This window comes from Peromyscus maniculatus, chromosome 8 (assembly GCF_049852395.1).
Source record: "Peromyscus maniculatus bairdii isolate BWxNUB_F1_BW_parent chromosome 8, HU_Pman_BW_mat_3.1, whole genome shotgun sequence".
Classification (NCBI taxonomy): domain Eukaryota; kingdom Metazoa; phylum Chordata; class Mammalia; order Rodentia; family Cricetidae; genus Peromyscus; species Peromyscus maniculatus.
Window position 1 is genome coordinate 90,024,437 of NC_134859.1, and position 21,065 is coordinate 90,045,501.

The window sequence follows — 21,065 nt, forward strand, 5'->3', positions numbered from 1 at the left end:
ACGGTTTCTCTGTGTAGCTTTGCGCCTTTCCTGGAACTCACTTGGTAGCCCAGGCTGGCCTTGAACTCACAGAGATCCGCCTGCCTCTGCCTCCCGAGTGCTGGGATTAAAGGCGTGCGCCACCACCGCAGTTATTTATTTTTATGTATGGGGATGTTTTCATGTAATGGCATGGTGTGGAGATCAGAGGACAACTTTCAGGAGCCGGTTCTCAGTTTCTACCATGTGTAGGTTCAAGACTGACCTCAAGTCACCAGGCTTGGCAGCAAATGCCTTAACAAAACTGAGCCCACCTGAGTAAGATGTCACTGTTAGCATTAGGCATCTGTACTGGCCTGCCCTTAGGGTCCTGACAGATGTACCTCAGCTGCAGCCACTAAGAGCACCTCCTGTGCACATTCGCTACAATTCGTATAAAAGGCAGGCCCTGTACACCTCCCATCGGTGCCCCTCCCTCCCTCCCTGCCTCCTCTTTCCCTTCCTCATCCCCAGGGACCGGTCCCTGCCCACTTCTCTGCCTCTTCTCTCTCCCCTTCCCCAATAAACCTCCTATGTGGGCCCTGTTGTATGGTGTGACTCCTTCCTGCCATTTTAAAAATACAATACTCATCTCATTACACAAGACAAAGAAAGACAATGATTTGTAAATAGTTTTATGTAACTCGTGGGAGAGGACACATGAGAGAGTGTGTCTCTGGGTACAGAGAAATCATAAAGGGATGCGAGTAAGCTCCTTATACAATGCTTGAAGTTTGGACTTTTAAATAAGATACCTCTGGCTCCCCCTGCTGGTATTACACTAGTGATCACATGAATAAAGTTAGTGGCATTACCCAATTTTTCAGTTTAGAAATATAAAAGAATTTCAGCTTCAGTCTCTAACTTTGAACATCACTTGCTTCCCTAAATTTAGAGCAACCCCAAGCCTTAATCACACAGACTTTCATGTTCTCTGGCTCCTAGCTCACACGGCACTTTGAGTAATGTGTAGGGGCACAGTAACAGGGGACTAGCTTCTAAGAGACCAGACTAACTTACCCCCTCAGCAGCATCAATGAAAAGGACCACTCCATCCGAGATGCGCAAGCCAGCTGTGACCTCATCAGAAAAATTCACATGTCCTGAAAAGTCAATACCCGTCATCAGTCATCCCTTGGCGGCATGAGGCAGTTACCTTGCAGGACGACCTGAGGAGCACTGCAAAGTCTGCGAACCCCAAATATTCCCCTTCCTTCCCACAGCACCTGGCAGTGTATAAATTCCTCCCACTAGAGTCCCACCCTGGGGTGAAGGTTTCACACAGAAGGTCTCCACACAGTGAAGGTAAAGCAGCTGACATTGCAGCTTAGTTTGACTGGCAATCAACGGAGTTCTGTAAGAGCCCTGACTATCTGGAGGCAGGGAAAAGGCAAAGACGGCCCAGAGCACGGTGAGCTGCCCCAAGGAAACAAGTCACAGACAAGGCGCTGCTGGGGGATGGGATGGGCTTGGGAGTCAGGCCCTGGGACTCGATGGTGCACTGAAGGCAAATTTCCAAACCCCAAATTGCCCAGACGTTAAACACAAACAATTCCGTGTTAATTCAGCCCTTTCCATAAAAGAGTGAGGCGGCAGCAAGGCTCACTGAACCCCTGTCCACTTCTGGAGAAGACTGAGCATGCCGGAGGCCTGGGGGTGTGTCCGACTCACTGTGATTTCAGCAGTGCCTACGCATGTGGCCTGACATCAACTGAAATCAGTAAACACAGAGGGTCCCCCAAATTTAAAATTCCATAGGAAAGTAAGAATGGAAGTGAAATCAAAGGCCAGGAGACCGTGTCGGGTAGTTTGTCAAGGAAAAGGGAGATCTTGAAAAAGAAAATCCAACCATGGTGAAGGGAGAACAAACTCCAGGATGCACCGCTCGGAACTGCTTTGGGAAATGGACACCAACGGAGAAGGGACAAGGCTGTGCCAGTGCAGGGTCAGGGCTGTCCCACCTGGTGTGTCCATGATGTTGAAGAGGTAAGACTTCCCTTTGGTATCCGGCAGCACCACCGTCACCGGAGTGCTCTTGATGCCAACACCTCTCTGAAATTCAGACACAATGATCAAGACTTCTTCCCGTGTCGGGGAATTCACCCAGCTCTTGGGGTTTGTCAGTTGCTGGCTAATTACACTGATGTCTCTCCTTGTAGCAGATGTAATTCTTTTTACCTAGGCCTCTGTGTGGTATGATCTTTTTTTTTTTTTTTTTTTTTTTTTTTGGTTTTTCGAGACAGGGTTTCTCTGTGTAGCTTTGCGCCTTTCCTGGAGCTCACTTGGTAGCCCAGGCTGGCCTCGAACTCACAGAGATCCGCCTGGCTCTGCCTCCCGAGTGCTGGGATTAAAGGCGTGCGCCACCAACGCCCGGCCTGTGTGGTATGATCTTGTAGATGAAACACACACACACACACACACACACACACACACACACACACACACACACACACACACAAACACACTTTTTTTTTTTTTGTTGTTTTCAACAGTGCTGGGGATAAACTCAGCCTTATACATGCTAAGCAAGAATTCTACCATAGAATTACATCTCCAGCTCCAAAAACAATTTCCTTTTTGGAGAGAGTATTAGAAATCAAACACAGAGGTCTCTTACATGCTGGCTGAGCAATATGCTCGGCTCTAAGTTTTTATTTTGAGACAGAATCTCACTAAGTTATTCAGGCTGGCCTCACCCTCACTCTGTCACCTCAGTAGGCTCTGAACTTCTTTTTTGGGTTTTGGAGACAGGGTCTCACTATGTTACTCTCAGGCTGGCCTCGAACTCAGAGATCCATCTACCTGCTTCTGCCTTCCAAGTGCTGGGATTAAACTCGTGGGCCACTATACTCAGCTGGCTTTGAACTTCTTTCTGATGGGCATGCCTCAGCATAGTAACAATGTTGCTATGACGGCTTATCCTGTGAGCACTGCCCTAAATTCCTTTAGTTAACCCTGTGTATGGATGTGAGCTTTCCATGTAGTTCTTGAGAGAAAAGGGGACAGATATAAAGTAGCAAAGAGAAGAGGTGACAGGGGAGGAAGAAAGATCTAGATGGAACAATAAAAGAATCATAATGAAGCCGTCCACAGAGAAGCCCCTCCTGGAAGGAGATGCACACAGTAGGCATCTTAGGGATTGTCAGGATCTTGTAAAGACCTAGAGTTTTACAAATTTGAACATCACCTCTCAGTATCTGTCTTATTAGGTAGCATTAAATCTACTCAAGGACTGGAAGGCTCCAAACCGTGTTCCAGCTTGCCTTCCCAGCTCTCATTATGGGATGGCTGAGAGAGCAGACGTAGGGCAAGGCTAAATGGGAGTGCTATGGCAAAGCCCCTCCCCCAACTCCCCCCATGTTCTCTACAAAACTATGGCTGGTGGGCCTGTGAGAGCAAATTCTAACTTCCCAAGACACACTTACCTCTTGCTCTGTGAAGAGGATGTCGGTATAGCACAGCTGGAAAAAATTCAGTGATGTTACCACCTGAATTCAGACTTCTCTCCCGTGTGCACACCATCAATCACCTTCCCTCACCTCCTCCCATCTCAAGGGGCTCCCCCAGGAGGAAACTACACCGAAGACAGCAGGCTGTTCCCACAGCAGTTCCAGACAATGAGACCATTCCCGCCCGCCCCCCATGGAGAATGTTCCTTCATGCGTGGAAAAGGCTGAGTGTGCAGGGTGGTTGGGGGGGTGAGCAGTCATTAAAGACCATACCGTGACTGGAGAGCTAAGCTGTATACACAGCACTGGATCTTAAAGAATGGTAGAGGGAGACACGAGCCAGCCTTTAAGTCTCACATGTCACAACAGTCAATCTGGCAGAGTCTGAACATTTATTGCACTGAGACTAGCTGCCACTGTTGGCCTTGTTCAGGCATTTAAATTTACCGTGAAAACAACAAGGTCCAATTGTATGATATTTATAGAACAGGCTATTAATAAAATGACAGGAAAGAGGAGACTATAAAAGTCAGGATACATCACTGAGGAGGGATCCCAAAATGCAGAACAGATCATCTAAAATTACTACAGGTTAATATTCTCCACGCTCCTGAGAAAGCTGAAATTCTTTGCTTACACCTATTAATAAAGTACAATCGCACAGCAGCAGTCTGTAGACACCACTGATTATGAGTGCAGGGAGAAGGAAGGGAAGGAGCGAGGCATCCCTCTCCATTCCTAACAGCTCGGCCCAAGTTCTACTCACATCTTGGTCATAGCGTTTTCTGATTTCCGGATGTGTCTGCTCTATTAAGCAATCTACAAAACACGTCTGAAAGGAAAGAGATGGGTAAGACTTGCCAATCACAGAGGAAAATCTGTGCCCCTTTCCCCAAGCTCCCAATCCACCACGTAATTCAGGCATGAAGAGAGGAAGAGGAAAACAAGGAGGATTATGGGACAGCAAAGGATTAACACAGAAGCCATAAGATTATTTTTCAATGAAAGATGAAAGCTTTCTTGGAAAGACCTCCCTCAGGAAATAAAAAGTTATAAAAATCAAAGTAAGGCTCAATTTCCACTTTCTGTCCAGATGTAAACACACTGCTCAGGCATGTAAGTGGCTTAGGAACAGGCTCCAGAAATGCTGGAATTTCACAACAGTTCCAAAAGAGCATGCAGGGAGTGTTGTCTTGTTGTCCCCAAACTACCCACTCTGCCTTAGGACTTCAAACTTCCATCACTGTGACTCTAAGGGCTCAGAGGATGAGCAGGTACAAAGAGAAATCCTGTTCCAAAAAGCAGAACAGTCTCACCTTGCCATGGTGGAGATGGCCACAAAGGGTCACGTTTCGGATGAGCTCTGAGTTATCCATCAGATCTGCTAAGAAACTGGAAGGAGAAAGGCAAAGAGAAAAGAACTATAACAGAAGCGGCCCCACCCCAACAGGGTGGCACAAAGGTGTTTTAGCTATTTTCAGCCAGGACAACTTTTAGTCCAACTGCAGAATACCCAGAGAAGAGTATCTGGATCTACATGGCCCTGGCTGGGGGTGCCCATGAGACAACACAACCCAAAAACAGACCAGTGCCCTTCAGATGAAAGGGTGGGTGGGTGGGTGGGTGGGTGGGTGCGTGCGTGCGTGCGTGCGTGCGTGCGTGCGTAGGTCACAGAGTGCGTGGGGAGGCTGGAGGACAGCTTTTGGGAACTGTTTCTCTCTTGCCATGTGAGTCTCAGGAATAAACTTAGGCTGGTAGACCTGTCTACCCCACTGGACCACCACGCTCACCCTCACAGGGATTTCAACAGTAAAATGATTGAAAAAGAAAGGCTGACTGAAGAAAAGGCAGGCATGGTGGATCACGCCTGTAATCTCAGGGCGTAGGTGGTGAAGTGCTCAGCTGGGGAATCAAGACCAGCCAGGGATGCACGAGACCCTGGACAGCGGAGAGACTAGATGGATACACAGAACAGCTGGGCACAGTGGTACAGGTTTATAATCTCAATACCTAGGAGGTGAGGCAGGGGGAACAGGAATTTAATTTCACCCTTGGGAATTTTTGTCTTAAAAACAAAGGAACAAAAATCAGGCTGGGCTGTGGTGGCACACCCCTTTAATCCCAGACTCAGGAGGCAGGAGCAGATGGATCTCTGAATTTGAGGCCAGCATGATCTACAGATTGAGTTCCAAGGTAGGCAGGGATACTCCAAGAAACCTTGTCTCAAAAAACCAAAACAACAACCCCACCCACCCACCCCCTGCACAAAAACAAGAACAAAAAACCCCACCACCATCAAAATATATATAAAGAGAGACAGAGACAGACAGTCAACAATAAAAGGTTATCAGCAGGGTCTTCCTGGAGCCATTTTCCAGCTGCTAATCACAGCTGTGGTGATCTCAATGCTGATAATTGTTAACACCCCATTCATCTCAAAGGCTGGCTCCCAGGACTACCCTGGGTTAGAGGCAGTGCTGGGACAGAGGAAGAGGAAACAGCTGACAACTGGATGAGAGCTGGGAGAAAAGACTGAACTTAAATATTCCAGCAGCCATAGTTCTGGTGGATCATAAAAAGCCGCTGTCATAATTCTTTGGCTCCTTCAATCATAAACCACATTTTCCTGCCTTAAGAAAAGATGGCTGCACTATTTCTTCAGAGAACTGAGAGAGACCTTATAACTTACTCCATCTCATACACCGTGACAGGTAATGTCTGCTCCATCAGAGTGAATTTCTTGGTTTTCACTGGCTTTATAATGGGCTCTAGGGGGGGAAAAGAAAAGTAGTGACATGTAGTTAAGTATAAACCAAAAATACAGAACTCGATTCCACTGGATTGGGCTTTAGAGCACATGACATATAATATCAATTTGTTTTATTCTCAAGGATCTGTCAGTCAGGTTGACAGTGGGGGAATGCTATTTCAGCATGAGACAGCAAAGAGACTTGAACTGCACACTGAAGAGCATGAAGCTTATTTGGTGTGATATGGTGAAATAATGAATACAAAAATCCCCAAGTCTCTTTACATTTTAAAATGGAATCGCTTTCCAGAACCACTATTAAGAGTTGGACAATAGGGAGCTGAAGAGATGGCTCAGAGGTTAAGAGCACTGGCTACTCTTCCAAAGGTTCTGAGTTCAATTCCCAGCAACCACATGGTGGCTCACAACCATCTATAATGAGATATGGTGCCCTCTTCTGTCGTGCAGGCACACATGCAGGAAGAACATTGTATACATAATAAATAAATAAATCTTAAAAAAAAAAAGATTTAAAAAAAAAGAGTTGGACAATAAACAGCATGAGTGAGGACTGCTGAGAAAGGCTGGAATTTGCATGAAAAATATCAAACCAAAGAGAGAACTTAGCAGTTTTTAAGCACCGAGACGTAGATACAGCACTATCTCCTTTTAAAACATGTGTATATAATTATTTTACTTCATGTGTATGGGTGTTTTGCCTGTGTGTATGTTTGTATACCATGTGTATGCCCGACGTTCTCGGGAGTCAGAAGAGGGCACTGGATCTTCCTTTGTGACAGATGGCTGAGTTACAGATGGTTGTGAGCTGTGTGAGCTGCCATGTGGGTGCTGGGAATTGATCCCAGGTCCTCCGCAAGAGCAGCCAGTCTCTTAACTGCTGAGCCATTGATACAGGTCAAAAGTACTAACTCTTCGTTTACTAACAAGCTGAGAGTTTTGCTGAATATTAAAAAACAAAGTTAACTGAATGTTAATCCATTAATAATACTGGAAATTAAAGGAAAAAAGAATCACCCAATTCACTGACTGAACTTTGAAGATTCGTAGACAGCTAGGCAAGGTCTCCTCCAGCCATACCTGTGAGAGGCTGCGTGTCCTCCTCCTGAACTATGGTCTCCACCTCAGGGCCGTACACCTCCTCAGCTGTGGGGTAGTACTTCTTGTCTTCGTGCAGCACCACCTCCATGCCAGGGTGGTCATCATCGTGCTCTCCCACGTCATCCTCATCCTCATCCTCATCCATCTAAAGGCAAGGGAGAGGGAGGACAGAAGGGGTCCCTCTTCCTGCTTGACTACTGACTACACATTCTGTGAAAGAACCGACTTTCTGCATCTTCCTTTAAGTTCTGGGCTGGGGAGGAGGGTCCCCACTCCTTGGAAGACCCTCCACTGAAGGGACACTGGGGGCTTTGGCTATGGCAGCTCTGTTGCACCAACCTGCCCCTCTCTTAATGGGATCACTGGCCACAGGGGACTGAGATGAAAGAAAACAAACAGCTCATTACAACACAGCCAATTAGGAAAAACAAAAACAAAAAACCCACTTTCTCTAAGAGCAAAATTCAAGGGCCAGAGGCAGAAATTAGGAACAGACCCGTATCTTTCTATTTTTCTCTTACACTGACAAATTGGTTTTGGAAAACTGTCTTTGTTACAGGTAACAGGTGTTGTCGAGAATGAAAAGCTAAGGCCCTCACATGCTGTGAGTGGGGAACCAGTGGTGCTGCCATGGAAAGCTCTTCAAAATGTTCAACAGAATGTTACACACAATCAACAATTTTAGCCCTAAATGGTGTCCTAGTTAGGGTTTCTATTTTTTTCTTTTTTTGAGACAGGGTTTCTCTGTGTTGCCCTGGCTGTCCTTGAACTCAGAGATCCGCCTGCCTCTGCCTCCTGAGAGCTGGAAATAAAGGTGCTCATCAACACTGACGGTAGGGTTTCTATTGCTGTAATAAAACACCATGACTACCTTGGGGAGGAAAGGGTTTATTTCTGCTTACACTTCTACATCATAGTCCATTACTGAGGGAAGTCAGGGCAGGAACCTGGAGGCAGGAGCTGAAAAGATCCCATGGAAGAATGGAATGCTTTTCACTGGCTGGCTCCTCGTGGCTTGCTCAGCCTGCTTTCTTATAGCACCGATGACCACCAGCCCAGGGTGGCACTCTCCACAGTGAGCTGGGCCCTCCTCATCAATCAATCAAAAAAATGCACCACAGGCTTACTCATAGGCAAGCCTGGTAGGGGCATTTTTCTCAATTGAGGTTCTCTCTCTCTCTCTCTCTCTCTCTCTCTCTCTCTCTCTCTCTCTCTCTCTGTGTGTGTGTGTGTGTGTGTGTGTGTGTGTGTGTGTGTGTGTGTGTGTGTGTGTTTTAAGACAGGGTTTCTCTGTGTAGCTTTGCACCTTTCCTGGAACACCTCACTCTGTAGCCCAGGTTGACCTCGAACTCACAGGAGGTTTTCTCTTTTAAGAGGACTCTAGCTTGTGTCAAGTTGACCAAAAAAAAAAAAAAAAAAAAAAAAACAAAGCTAGCTGGTACAAGTATAAACCTCAAATACACAAAATTACGAATGCACAAAAACATTAATAATAATAATTACTATTACTATTACTATTATTATTATTATTATTATTATTATTATTATTATTATTATTATTATTATTTGGCTTTTTCGAGATAGGGTTTCTCTGTGTAGCTTCTGAGTCTGTCCTGGAACTCACTCTGTAGAGCAGGCTGGCCTTAAACTCACAGAGATCTGCTTGCCTTTGCCTCCTGAGTGCTGGGATTAAAGGTGTGCATCATCACAGCCTGTCGTAAATAATTATTCTTGGTAGTATTATTCATAATAGCAAAAACAAAACTAGAAACCCAAAAATAGACCAACTTATGACTGGGTAGTCATAAATATACTGCTTTCATACAAAACAATATTTGGCAATAAAAGGAAATGAAATGCACATATCATCTGTGTGCATACTGCTACAACACAGACACACGTAGGTGCAACTCTAAAACATGATGCACAGTGGAGGTAACCAGACACAAAGGCTCCGTGGTGTATCACCTCATTTACATGCAAGTACAAAGGGAAAGAAAACAGGGCGGAGGGAAGGCTAAGGTTAGCAGGTACAGAGTCTTCCTGGGATGATGAAAATGTTCTAAAGCTGATAGTGGTGATGGTGCCATGACTTTGTGAATATCCTAAAAACAACTAGATTAAGTGCCTAAATAATTAATTGGCCCCAAATGTTAAGACCTTACATATGAACTCCTGGTTATGAGCAACACTGAGCAAAACTATTCCTCATCAGCTAAGAGTCTTGGGGTGGGGGTGGAGAGAACATTCTATTTAGCTGAAACAGCAAATGAAAAGACTCCAGCCAAGCAAACGTGGACACCATGAGGGTTAGCCAGGAACCTAACATGTTTAGGAGTCGAGGGAACAATGAAGAGTACACTGAAGTCACATAGGAGGAACCACAGAGGACCTACCAGACCATTTAAGTAATCTGACCCTCCCACCCCCTCCCACCCCCAGTGGTTTTGTGTGTGTGTGTGTATTTATGCTGGCAAGGTGCTGTCTTTCGAGACAGTCTCTCACTGTGACCTGGGGCTTGTGGATTAGCTGAAACTGGTGTGTCCCGTTTCCCCCCGCCATGTCTTCCCCCCCAGCAGTGGGTCTGCGAGAGCACACTAACACTACCACACCTGGTATCTTTATGGGTTCTAGGGACCAAACTTAGGCCCTTATGCTGTACAGCAACTGAGCCAGTATCTTCGGTCCTGCCTTCACTGTTTTCTAGAATAATAGTTTCAACTAGGGTAATCCGCAGGAGCAGTTATAGCTCAGTGCCTTGGGCTCAAAGCTCAGCACTGTGTGTTGGGGGAGGAGGGGGTGACCCATTGTGTTTCCCAGCCTGGGAACATCCTGAAAGGAAGGTTGGTCAGGAACCTACTGCAGGAGTTTAGTAGAGACAGTGGCTTGCACCATGGTAGCTGTGAAGGTGATGAGAAGAGGCTGAAGCCTAGAAACACTTCGTAGAATCAAGTGTTTTCTAATGAATGAAAGTACGTTTAAGGAGGAGAGGGGGCCTCTGACATGAGCAACTGGAGCAGGGCACCGGTCTACAGGGGTGGGAAGACTTGAAGAGCAGTATGGGGAGGGACTCGGAATTTGGCAGATATGCGCCTACATCTGCGCCTCTCCATCAGGCATCGAGGAGAGAAGCCAAGTCAGATACAGGACACATAAAGCTGAGGCTCAAGAGAAAGGTTTTTGAAGACAGAAACCCCAGAGTCTCTGGACACAGAAGTCACCTGAGACTGGGTAAGATGACCAGTACAGATTCTATTATGTAGCTCTGGCCTGTGCCTCTGCCTCCTGAGTGCTGGGATTGAAGGTGTGCGCCGAGAAGGTTTTAAGGTGGAGTACCAAGTCTCCCTACTAGTGAGGGAAAACTGATGGTGCAGGAGAGGGAGGAGAGAAGTGCTTGAGTGGTGAGGAAGGACGGGGGTGGGGGTGGGGGTTAGCTGACTGAAAACAATTCATCCACCAGAACAGAGCGGAAGGCATCGTGCGCAGAGAGGTGGGTAGATACAGTGGTGGGCGTTTGCTTTCCTTCACACAAACTCCAAAATGTCAACCAGTTTTTTTTTTTTTTAAGAATGCAAATCCCTCCAGTGGTGGGCTGCCTGGCTACCTCCTGCCATCTGTATGTTCTACTTCTAACAACGCGGCCTGAGATTACATTAGCTCTTTCGGCAGCTCTTTCAAACACAGCCTACCGATGGTGGCTCCAAAACAGCCACCAAGCCAGTCCTCTGCCCCACACGCTGAATGCATTAGGAATGGAACCGTGGGCTTTTCTGTAATGACTTCGACTCTCAATCATGTCTCCACCTGAGCATCATGCAGTAGCTCAAACAAGCCTCACATAAAGCGAACAAGCAGCCTTTCAGCACTCCCTTCCATCTGTTGACAAGAATCACTCACTCCTCGAGGTACCTCGCTTCCCTCATCTTCACATGAATGCTGGTAGCTCTGGGATGAACCCCTGGCTGGTTGTCAGGCCTCCAGCCCTCCGCTCACTGAAGGAAGGACTCCAGCATTTTGCTCTGACTGTGTCATCCCTTCCTCTCAGTCTTCTTTTACTTCTGAAACAGGGTCTCACTGTGTAGCCCTGGCTGTCTTGGAACTCGCCATACGGACCAGACTGGCTATGAACCCATAGAAATCTGCCAGCCTTGGCCTCTGCTGGAGTTAAAAGTGTGCACCACCTCATCTGGCTCTTATTCCCAGTTTTCCATACCAGGCTTTCAACTCTCTAGCCACCTCCTGTGCTTCCCACCCCAGCAGTCCTCTAAGGACTAGACGCTGGCCATCTGGAGAAGCAGGGTTGACTGTCTCGGCTAGCTGTGGACCCTTCCCGCTGTAGTACTCCCTCCCTCGGATGAGCACCCTTCTTGCAAACTTTCATGCATTTGAGCTCCAAAGAGCTTGTTTGGGTTTGGTTTCTGGTTTTCTGAGACAGGATTTCTCTGTGTAGCCTTGGCTGTCCTGGAACCGCTCTGTAGACCAGGCTGCTCTTGAACTCAGAAACCTGCCTGTCTCTGCCTCTGAGTGCTGGAATTTTTGTTTTTTTAAGACAGGGTTTTACTCTGCAGTTCAAGCTGGCCTTGAACTTGTGGTCTTCCTGCTTCTACTTTTCAACTGCTAGGATTACAGGCACCATGGGCAACAAGCTCCCAAATCCTATGCACCCAATTAGCAAAATCACATGCATCTCTTTACTGCTAGGCACTTCAATACAGAATTTAAAGAGTCATCTTGTAATCCCAAGGCACAAAAATCATGAGTTCACTGCCATCCCGGGCTACTTAATGACGTCTAAGCCAATTTGGATGACAATGAGAGACCCTGTTTCTAACTTTAAAAAAAAAAAAAAATCACAAAAGCCTTGTTGTCTAGGCACGGTATATACTCCTATAATCTCAGCACCTGGGAGACTGAGGCAGAGGGATCATTAGTTCAAGGCCAGCTTGGTTGCATAGTGAATTCCAGGGCACTCTTGCCTATATAGGTAGTCTCTGCCCCCCCCCCCCTTTTTTAAAGTAAAGTATTTTTAAAAAGTATTTTAAAGTAGCTGATGTAAACCTCAGTAGAAGAGCACTTGCATACCAAATGCAAGGCCTTGGGTTGAAATCCCAGCACGCGCGCGCTCGCACACACACACACACACACACACACACACACACACACACACACACACAAAGGGCTGCACACCAGGGAGACGTGAGCAGCAGCAGCAGCAGCAGCCGTCCGACGCTGATTAGCGACAGGGAGGAATCCCAACCGCCCCACAAAGCAGAGGGAGACAGCATGGAGAGAATGATACGATAACATACCACCATGTACTGAAGTTTAGGATTTATGCACCAAGTACAGACTCTACATATTTAGCAACTCACACCAACAACACATACACACGTCATTAGAATGACTATTATGGTGGCAGTATGGGAATAAGACTAATTAATAAATTAATTAAACAAGAGCAGAGACGTAGACAGCAGACACTGAGCAACTCAGGTGTGAGCAGCACTCATACGCCCCTCCCCATTCATTCTCCTCTGTGTGTGTCAGCAGATTTAAAGGGCTGTAACTCACCACCTTAAACGCAGTCAGTGTTTTTAGTCCACCTGCACAACTACACAATCATCACCACAGTCAACTTTGGACACTTTTAACCCCGGAAAGGAACTCTGTCCAGAGTTCTCGCCTTCCAACCTGGGCACCCTCTGGTCAGCTGCTGTGTCTCTACAGCTGCCCACCCGTTCTCTGGGTCCACATCGAAGGCCGCTTCCTTAGATGCGGCTCTTGGTCACGCAGGTCAGGAACGCCTCCTCGCAGACTTTCATTATGGTAGTGAACTGTATCACCTAACTGGCACTTGTCTCCTACTGTAAATATTTTTGGACTTCATCTCCTCCGGGAAGGCAAAGCTGTGCCCTGCTCTCTTGGCATCAGGAATCTCTGCAGAGTAAAAAGCTCTACAAACACTGACCGGATGAAATACTGGCTTTACTTAGTCTGGATTCCAGATTTGCTGGGATCATTTTGAATTTTGATTCTGTTATCTAATATGTTAGCTTTAATGTGCTGTCCAAGTTTAACAGCTCCAATATCTACCTGTGTGCAAGTCACTGACAGAAAGGCTAGAAAGGACAGAACAAAGCAGAGATGTCTTTGTGTGGCAACAGGAGGCTCTCCGGGGCTAACTGGACAGCCAGTCTAGACGAAGTGATGAGCTCCAATGAGAAATCTTTGTCTCAAAGGAGGGTGGACAACATTCCTGAAAAATGACACCAGAGGTTGTCCCCAGGCCTCCACACAAGCACATAGGTGCACCTGCACACACATGAACACTCTACACGTGCATATAAAATAATTAAAAAGGTTCATAAAGGAGAAATGGCTCAATGTTGAGCATTTGCTGCCCTTGCAGAGAACCTGGGTGTGGTCCCCAGCACCCACATGGCAGCTCACAACTGCCTGTAACTCTAGTTTTTACTAATTCTTTAGAGCTATATTTTGGAGACAGGATCATAGTCCAGGCTTACCTCAAACTCATTATGAAACTGAGGCTAACTTTGAACTCCTTATTTCCTGCCTCCATTTCCAAGTGCTGGGATTACATAACATTCCTGGCTTTATAATAAAGTGCCTTTTGCAAGCCTCAAACTATTCTGAACTTTGTCTCCCATTCCTAAACTGGAGTAATAGAAATCTGTACCCTCCTTTTGTATGCCCCCCCCCCCCCCCCCCCCCCGCCCAGATAGCGTTTCTCTGTGTAGCCCTGGATGTCCTGGATCTCACTCTATAGACCAGGCTGGCCTCAAACTCACAGAGATCTGCCTGCCTCTGCCTCCTGAGTGCTGGGATTACATCTGTGTGTCACCACACCACCCGGCTTTCTATGCCTCTTTTAAAATCTGGGTTTACAAGGGAGTTCAACGTGCAGATGCGCTGACACAGATGACTGCGGTTCCTGAATTGGGATTACTCCTGACTGTGAAAAGATACTGCAGGGAGCTGGAAGAGTTATTCCAGAACTATTACCAGAGCTCAGACTCTAAAACTACCTCAGGAACGAAACGCTTATATTCCCTTCTGAACTTTTAGGGGCCAATATAAAATCCCAAAAAAGTCATATTATAAAAAAGGCAACATTAGAAATACATGTAGGTTATTACAGGAGTATTGTTTAAAAAGGGAGGGGGATAAAGAAAACAATGTTTAGCTGGGCAGTGGTGGCTCACACCTTTAATTCCAGTACTCGGGAGGCAGAGGAAGGCAGTTCTCTCTGAGTTTGAGGCCAGCCTGGTCTACAAAGCGAGTTCCAGGATAGCCAGAACTGTTACACTGAGAAACCTTGCCTGGAAAAAACAAAAGAAAACAAAAACCCAACCCCCCAAAAGAAAAAAAAAACAATGTTTGTTTTACCTCATCAAGATCTTTTGTCTCTCTTCCCAGTTCATCATCATCTTCATCAGAATCAAGCTCTGGTCCAATGTAATTCCCAAATTCATCATACAAGTCAGTATCCATGATGCTACAAGTCAAGAGGAGAAGAGTCAGGATCTGGCAAGTCCTGAAAGCGTGCATCACACCCTGTCTCCTTTATACACCTTTCCCTCAGGAGCTAACTTGTGACTGACCAATCTACCGAAGACTCTCCCCAGAGCCCAGGACTTTCTCCACTTCTCTGTCCTCTAATTTTACCTATTTACACCCCCACTCACCCTCTTGACTTTATTTAGGGACAGGGCTTCTTGTTGCCCAAGCTGGTCTCAAACTCTATGTAGCTCACACTGGTCTTGAACTCCTGATCCTCCTGCCTTAGTCTCTTTAAGTGCTGGGATAACAAACATATGTCCCATGCCTGGCTTTATTTATTTACAATTTTTTATTTATTTTTATTTTCTGTGTATAGGTGTTTTGCCTGCATATATGTCTGTGTACCATGTTCCTAGACATGATGCCCACAAAACCAGAAGAGGAAGTCAGATGCCCTGAAACTGAAATTCTAGACCGGGTGTAAGCTAACATGTGGATAGTGAGAATCGAACCTGGGTCCTTTGAAAGAGCAGCTAGTATTCTTAACCACTGAGCCCTCGCCCCATTCCCACTTGGCTTTATTTTTAACTTTAAAGACAGGGTCTCACTGCTACCCAAACTGGCCTTAAACTCTAGATCTTCTCCCTCTGCCCCGCAAGCTGACATAACAGGTAACTCATGCGCAGTCCACCCTCCCCATGTCTAAATGTATTTACTCAATTAAATTTATTTGTATGTGTGTGCATGTCTGTGTGTGTCTATGTGTGACTGTATGCACATGTATCAAAGACAGCATTGGATCCTTTGGGGAACACAAGGACTGTCACATGGGTACTAGGATCTGACCGCCAGTCTTCATGCCTGCCTAGCGAGTGCTCTTCACTGCTGAGCCATTTCTCTAGCCTCTCACTTCTTTTTTTAATACTAACATTCTCAAAATATCACAATACAATAATCAAAATCAGAAAATTAATACTGGCAGACTATTCTACCTAATACACAGGCCCTACCAAGTCTGACAAACTGTTTCAAAAATGAACTGCACAGGGCTGGAGAGCCCTGCTTAAGAGCACTGCTTGTTCTTCCAAAGGTACTGAGTTCAGTTCCCAGCAACCACATGGTGGTTCACAATGATCTGTAATGAGATCTGGTGCCCTCTTCTGGCCCGCAGACATACATGCAGGCAGAATACTATATACATAATAAATAAATAAATAAATAAATAAATAAATAAATGAATGAATGAATAAATAAATAAATAAATAAATAAATAAATAAATAAATAAATAAAAATGAACTGCACAGCCAAGGATGCAAACCAGGATCATATGCTTGCACTAAGGTAGCTATCTTTTTTTAATCTACAACAATTTTTTAGTCATGATTTTTATGCCACTTTTGGAGATTACAAAGCAATGATTTTGTAGAATATCCCTTCATAGCTGGGTGGCGGTGGCGGTGGCGGTGGCGGTGGTGGTGCACGCCTTTAATCCCAGCACTGGGGAGGCAGAGGCAGGCAGATCTCTGTGAGTTCGAGGCCAGCCTGGTCTACAGAGCTAGTCCAGGACAGACTCCAAAGCTACAGAGAAACCCTGTCTTGAAAATAAAAAAGAAAAGAATATCCCTTCATGTGCATTTGCCTGCCTATATTACACCCAGGTTATGCATCCGGGGCTGGGATATCACAGAGGGATGCTGTGCTCTTTTCGGTATACAATTCCAACTTGTCCTTATTGATGTTAACTTTGATCCCTCAATTAAGGTGGCAGCTGACAGGCTTTTCATTACAAAATTACTCATTTTCCTTTGTAATGAATAAGAATTGTGGTTTTTTTTCTCACTTCAATTACTGAAATTCTGTTCAAAGGAACCATTTAAACCTCACCTCCTTCAGGTTCTCCCAGACCTCCAGTGTCTCATTTCTCTGTGGTACTCTAACCTTTTACACTTTCATCAGTGTCCCTATCCCAAATGCTAGTTAACTGTTTCTTTCCTTTCCTTTTTTCTTTTTCCGGAGCTGAGGACCGAACCCAGGGCCTTGCGCTTGCTGGGCAAGTGCTCTACCACTGAGCTAAATCCCCAACCCCATTAACTATTTCTTATTCTCACCAAGAACTCTACAGTTTGCAAGTAACAAAGCTAAAGCATGGGGAAAGCATCGGGCCTGGGGGTTAAAGACTGACTCATCACATCTTAACCTCATCTCTAACAATGATGTAGCTCAGAGCAGTCACTTTACCTCTCTCTATATTTCTTCAAGTAGAAAAATGGAGTGAATAGTCAAGGCATAAAAACTTTTAAAGGCGCCAAGGAGATGGTTCAGTGGGTAAAAGCTCACAAAGCCAGATGCAATTGCACAAGTATCTGTAATTATAGAAGGCCTACAGGAAATGGGAAGCAGAGATTCTTCTGAAGCTCAAGAGCCAGCTAGCCTGGTACCGGCAGTGATAAGGAGACCCTATCTCAAAATAGGTCAAAAGATGAGCACCAACCAAATCCCAACGGCTGGCCTCTGACCTCCACCTGTATACTATAGCACACTTGTACCCTTACACTACACAAAAATATGCGCGCGCACACACACACACACACACACACACAAAGTATGATTAGCTGGGCATGGAGCCTTACACCTGTAATCCTACATAGTGAGCTAAAGGCCACCCTGAGATATATGAGACCCTGTCTCAAAACACAACAGCCAGGCAGGCAGTGGTGGTGCAGGACTTTAATCTCAGCACTTGGGAGGCAGAGGCAGATGGATCTCTAAATTCTGAGTTCAAGGCCAATCTGGTCTACAGAGCAAGTTCCAGGAAGACCATGGCTACATAGAGAAACCCTGTCTCCAAAAGCCAAACCAAACAAAACCCAACAAACAAAATGTTGGTCAGCATACAATGTGACCATTCCTGAGTATGAGAATTCCTGTGCTTTTTTGTGCTCACCTGCCAACACCCCAGACAGCACCTTGCGCAAACAGTGATTTAATAATGTCAATTGAATGGAATGTTTAAAATTCTGATATTTCTTGTAGTAGAATGAATACCTTAAGGAGATCTGCTGAGTACTGACTAAATAAAATACAAATTTAGAGTGCTAATCTCTGGTAATTAAACGTAAATCATTAATAGAAACTCTGATATATGTTTTTTTTTCTTTTTTTTTTTTTTTTTGGTTTTTCGAGACAGGGTTTCTCTGTGTAGCTTTGCACCTTTCCTGGAACTCACCTGGTAGCCCAGACTGGCCTCGAACTCACAAAGATCAGCCTGTCTCTGCCTCCCGAGTGCTGGGATTAAAGGCGTGCACCACCACCACCACCACCACCACCACCACCACCACCACCACCACCTGGCCAAATGTACTGTTTTTATTTCTAAGACGCTACCATATTTATGTTCATTTCATTCTCCCAAAACTCCCATCAAGTGATGGCACACACTTTTACAGAAAGTTGTTTATTGAACAAGCCAGGCTCATTTCTGCCTCAGAACCATTGTACCTGTCATTCCCATCGTCCTCCGGCTATTTATACCTTAACTCATTTCTCCTTTAATATCATCTGCTTGTCACTCTAAAAATTCCCCCATATACACTTGCCAAGCCCCCCTTACACTAGTGTGTGTGTGTCTGTGTGTGTGTGTGTGTGTGTGTGTGTGTGTGTGTGTGTGTTAGGGTGCTCAGGATCAAATCCTGGGCCTCACACTCTACTAAACATTCCACCACGGAGTTATACCCCAGCCTAAGCAAATAAAGCCTTTGCTTGAATAGTACTTGGGTGTTGTATATGTGCTACTGATAAACGTTAATAATAAAAACGGAGCAATGCGCAAAGCTACACAGAGAAACCCTGTCTCGAAAAACAACAACAACAACAAAAAAAAAAAAAAAAAAAAAAAAAAAAAAACAGTGCAAAGCACAAAATAGACCCCTAATGGGCCCTCAACAAGATTTGTTGGGTTTTGGGGGGTGGGGGTTAATGGGAATTAATGACAATGGTTAGTTAAGCCAAGCTAGTCTCTAAATACTAAACCTGCATTTTCCCGCTACAGCGCAGATTCTTAAAGGAATACTGAATCTTTTTCTGTTTGGGCTTTTTGAACCAGACTCACTGCTTAGCCTAGGCTGGCCTTGAACCTGCAACAATCTTACTGCCTCGATCTCCAGAGCAGGAGAAACAGGCGTTAGCCATCACAGTCAGCTCGGATGCCGATTATTTTGAAGGGAAAACTTGGCAGTGGAGGAGACACCGATGGAAGGGGGAGTGGCAGGGGTCTGGGTCGTTAGAGCGCCACCTCTACTCAGGGGCAGGATTTAAACCGTGCAGGGTAACGAGGAAACCCCGGAATCATCAATGAGTGCGTGTGTTGGGGCGGGGGCGGGGGGGGGGATGTGTCTTTCACTCCCTTTCCCACTCAAGGCACAAATTTACCCCTGTGTGAAGCGAAAGGGATAAATACTATATAAACCGCCTCTTCCCAAGCTCGTGTTCTCCCAACCTCCCGGAGCACCCTTCCCGGGCCAGCTCACCCGCCGCCTGCTCAGCCGAGCGCTCCGAGTCCGCCGCCTGAGCCCGCGCTTCCGCTGCACGCCGCGACAACGCCGGCGCCCGGCGCCAGGAAGGACCCCGAGCGCGTCGCCGGCCCGCTGCTCCTCGGAGGACAGCCCTCTGCCTGAAAAACAGCTCCGAGAAATGCTGGCTTCGGAGAGAGAAACGGGACAGACCGACTTGTTGCTCCTCAAAACAAAGCGTGAATTGCTCCAAAGAAAAGCAAGGCCGGAGGATTCACGATTCTGACCAGGCGCCTCGGGACAGCCTGAAAGGGAAGGGCCTTCGGGCGGGCCACGTGGGCAGGCTAGTGGAGCTGTTGCTAGGCGACAACCGCTGTTGGGAGGGCGATACACAGACGTTCCAACAGATCGGGGATTTTCCTCCCAAAGAAAACAAGGGCTCCAAGACTGGGGCTGCTGGGTGAGGGTCTAGGGACAGTGTAAAGGGGGTTATTCTAGTTATTCTATGATTGGAGAAGGCTTAGAACTCGTCAGGGAGGTGGACGGGTGGTGCGAGTCCCAGCTGCTCCCGAAGCTGAGCCTGGAGGAAAGATCATGAGCTCGGATGTTTTGGAGAGAACAGCCTGGACTACATAGCTAGACACCACCACCCCCCTCCAAAAAAAAAAAAAAAAAAAAAAATGATTGGCTAGGATCTGAGACACTTGAGTCCAGTTGCTGGGCTGTTAAGAGTCCACTCGGCACTCCATTTCCCATCGTTGGGGTCGGCGGGGGTGGTTGTGGAGTTGCTTGCGGACCAGCTCGTTTCCTGCCTGAGGGCTGATCATGAGTGAACTACCATGTCTAGTTCGGGCTCACCAGGCTTCTGATGTGGAGAGGAGTCTCATAAGTAAATGTCAGAGCCCGGACTGGAACACATAGATTCCCGTGAAAATAGCCTGTCAGACTCATACCGGGAGACTACAGGACTTCCGTGGTGGGGCTGGAGATAATGCCCACACACCACACAGCCAGTGCCTGCAGCCCTCCATTGGTCAGGGATTTGGGGATGTAGAGCATTGATCTTTTTTCCCTGAGGATGGAAGCTACTGAGCTTTTTCTCTTCTGCCGCTTTTCCTCGACCCCCTGCTTAGTCATTGATTTTGGTTTAGGTAAAAATATTTTTTCCGCCATTAAAAATACTTAGTGAAGTGTGAAATTTTGCCCTTGAGCTCAAGGGTAACTAATAAGAGTCAGTCTCTCTCTCTCTCTCTCTCTCTCTCTCTCTCTCTCTCTCTCTCTCTCTCTCTCTCTGTGTGTGTGTGTGGGGGGGGTTTCCTTTGTGGCAACAACCTGCCATAGAGAAATCCTATATGAAAGAACGAAGGCTCAGAATTCTGAGATCTAAATGCTTTCTCAGCTGAGACACCCCCCAACTAATTGCTTTGTGGTGGTGCTGGACATCAAACCCAAGGTCTTGCATTCACTAGGCAAACTTCTACCACTGTGCTAAGCCCTTAGCGTCTAAAATACTGTTAGAAGGAGAGAACAAAATGAAGACTTCAGACTGGAAGCTTTCTGTTCTGTCTTCCGTGGGAAGCCTTGAATATGTCTTCATCATGCAATCCCATTTGATCTGTAAAGGAGGAAACTAGACTTTTGTAGCACTCCAGGATACATATCGGATTGCTTTGGGTTGTTTCACATTTCTGGCAAAGAAT

The 21,065-nt window shown here is 46.2% G+C and overlaps 1 protein-coding gene across 4 annotated transcripts in view; it reads right to left on the reverse strand.

Annotated features, from left to right (window-relative positions):
• Eftud2 (elongation factor Tu GTP binding domain containing 2) overlaps nucleotides 1-21,065 on the reverse strand; it is a 50,451-nt gene that overhangs the window by 26,544 nt on the left and 2,842 nt on the right. For 3 of the 4 annotated variants that reach the window (XM_076543453.1, XM_076543454.1, XM_006970578.4), the window contains 9 exons: nucleotides 19,384-20,980; nucleotides 14,743-14,851; nucleotides 7,315-7,480; nucleotides 6,157-6,235; nucleotides 4,784-4,859; nucleotides 4,234-4,299; nucleotides 3,444-3,479; nucleotides 1,980-2,070; nucleotides 1,039-1,121 (listed from right to left, as the gene is read on the reverse strand). In XM_076543453.1, coding sequence (XP_076399568.1) covers nucleotides 1,039-1,121; nucleotides 1,980-2,070; nucleotides 3,444-3,479; nucleotides 4,234-4,299; nucleotides 4,784-4,859; nucleotides 6,157-6,235; nucleotides 7,315-7,480; nucleotides 14,743-14,847 — 702 coding nt within the window. In that variant the 5' untranslated portion in view covers nucleotides 14,848-14,851; nucleotides 19,384-20,980. Of the gene's footprint in view, nucleotides 1-1,038; nucleotides 1,122-1,979; nucleotides 2,071-3,443; nucleotides 3,480-4,233; nucleotides 4,300-4,783; nucleotides 4,860-6,156; nucleotides 6,236-7,314; nucleotides 7,481-14,741; nucleotides 14,852-19,383; nucleotides 20,981-21,065 lie in introns of those variants that run through there. The other variant, XM_076543455.1, reaches the window with a different exon arrangement.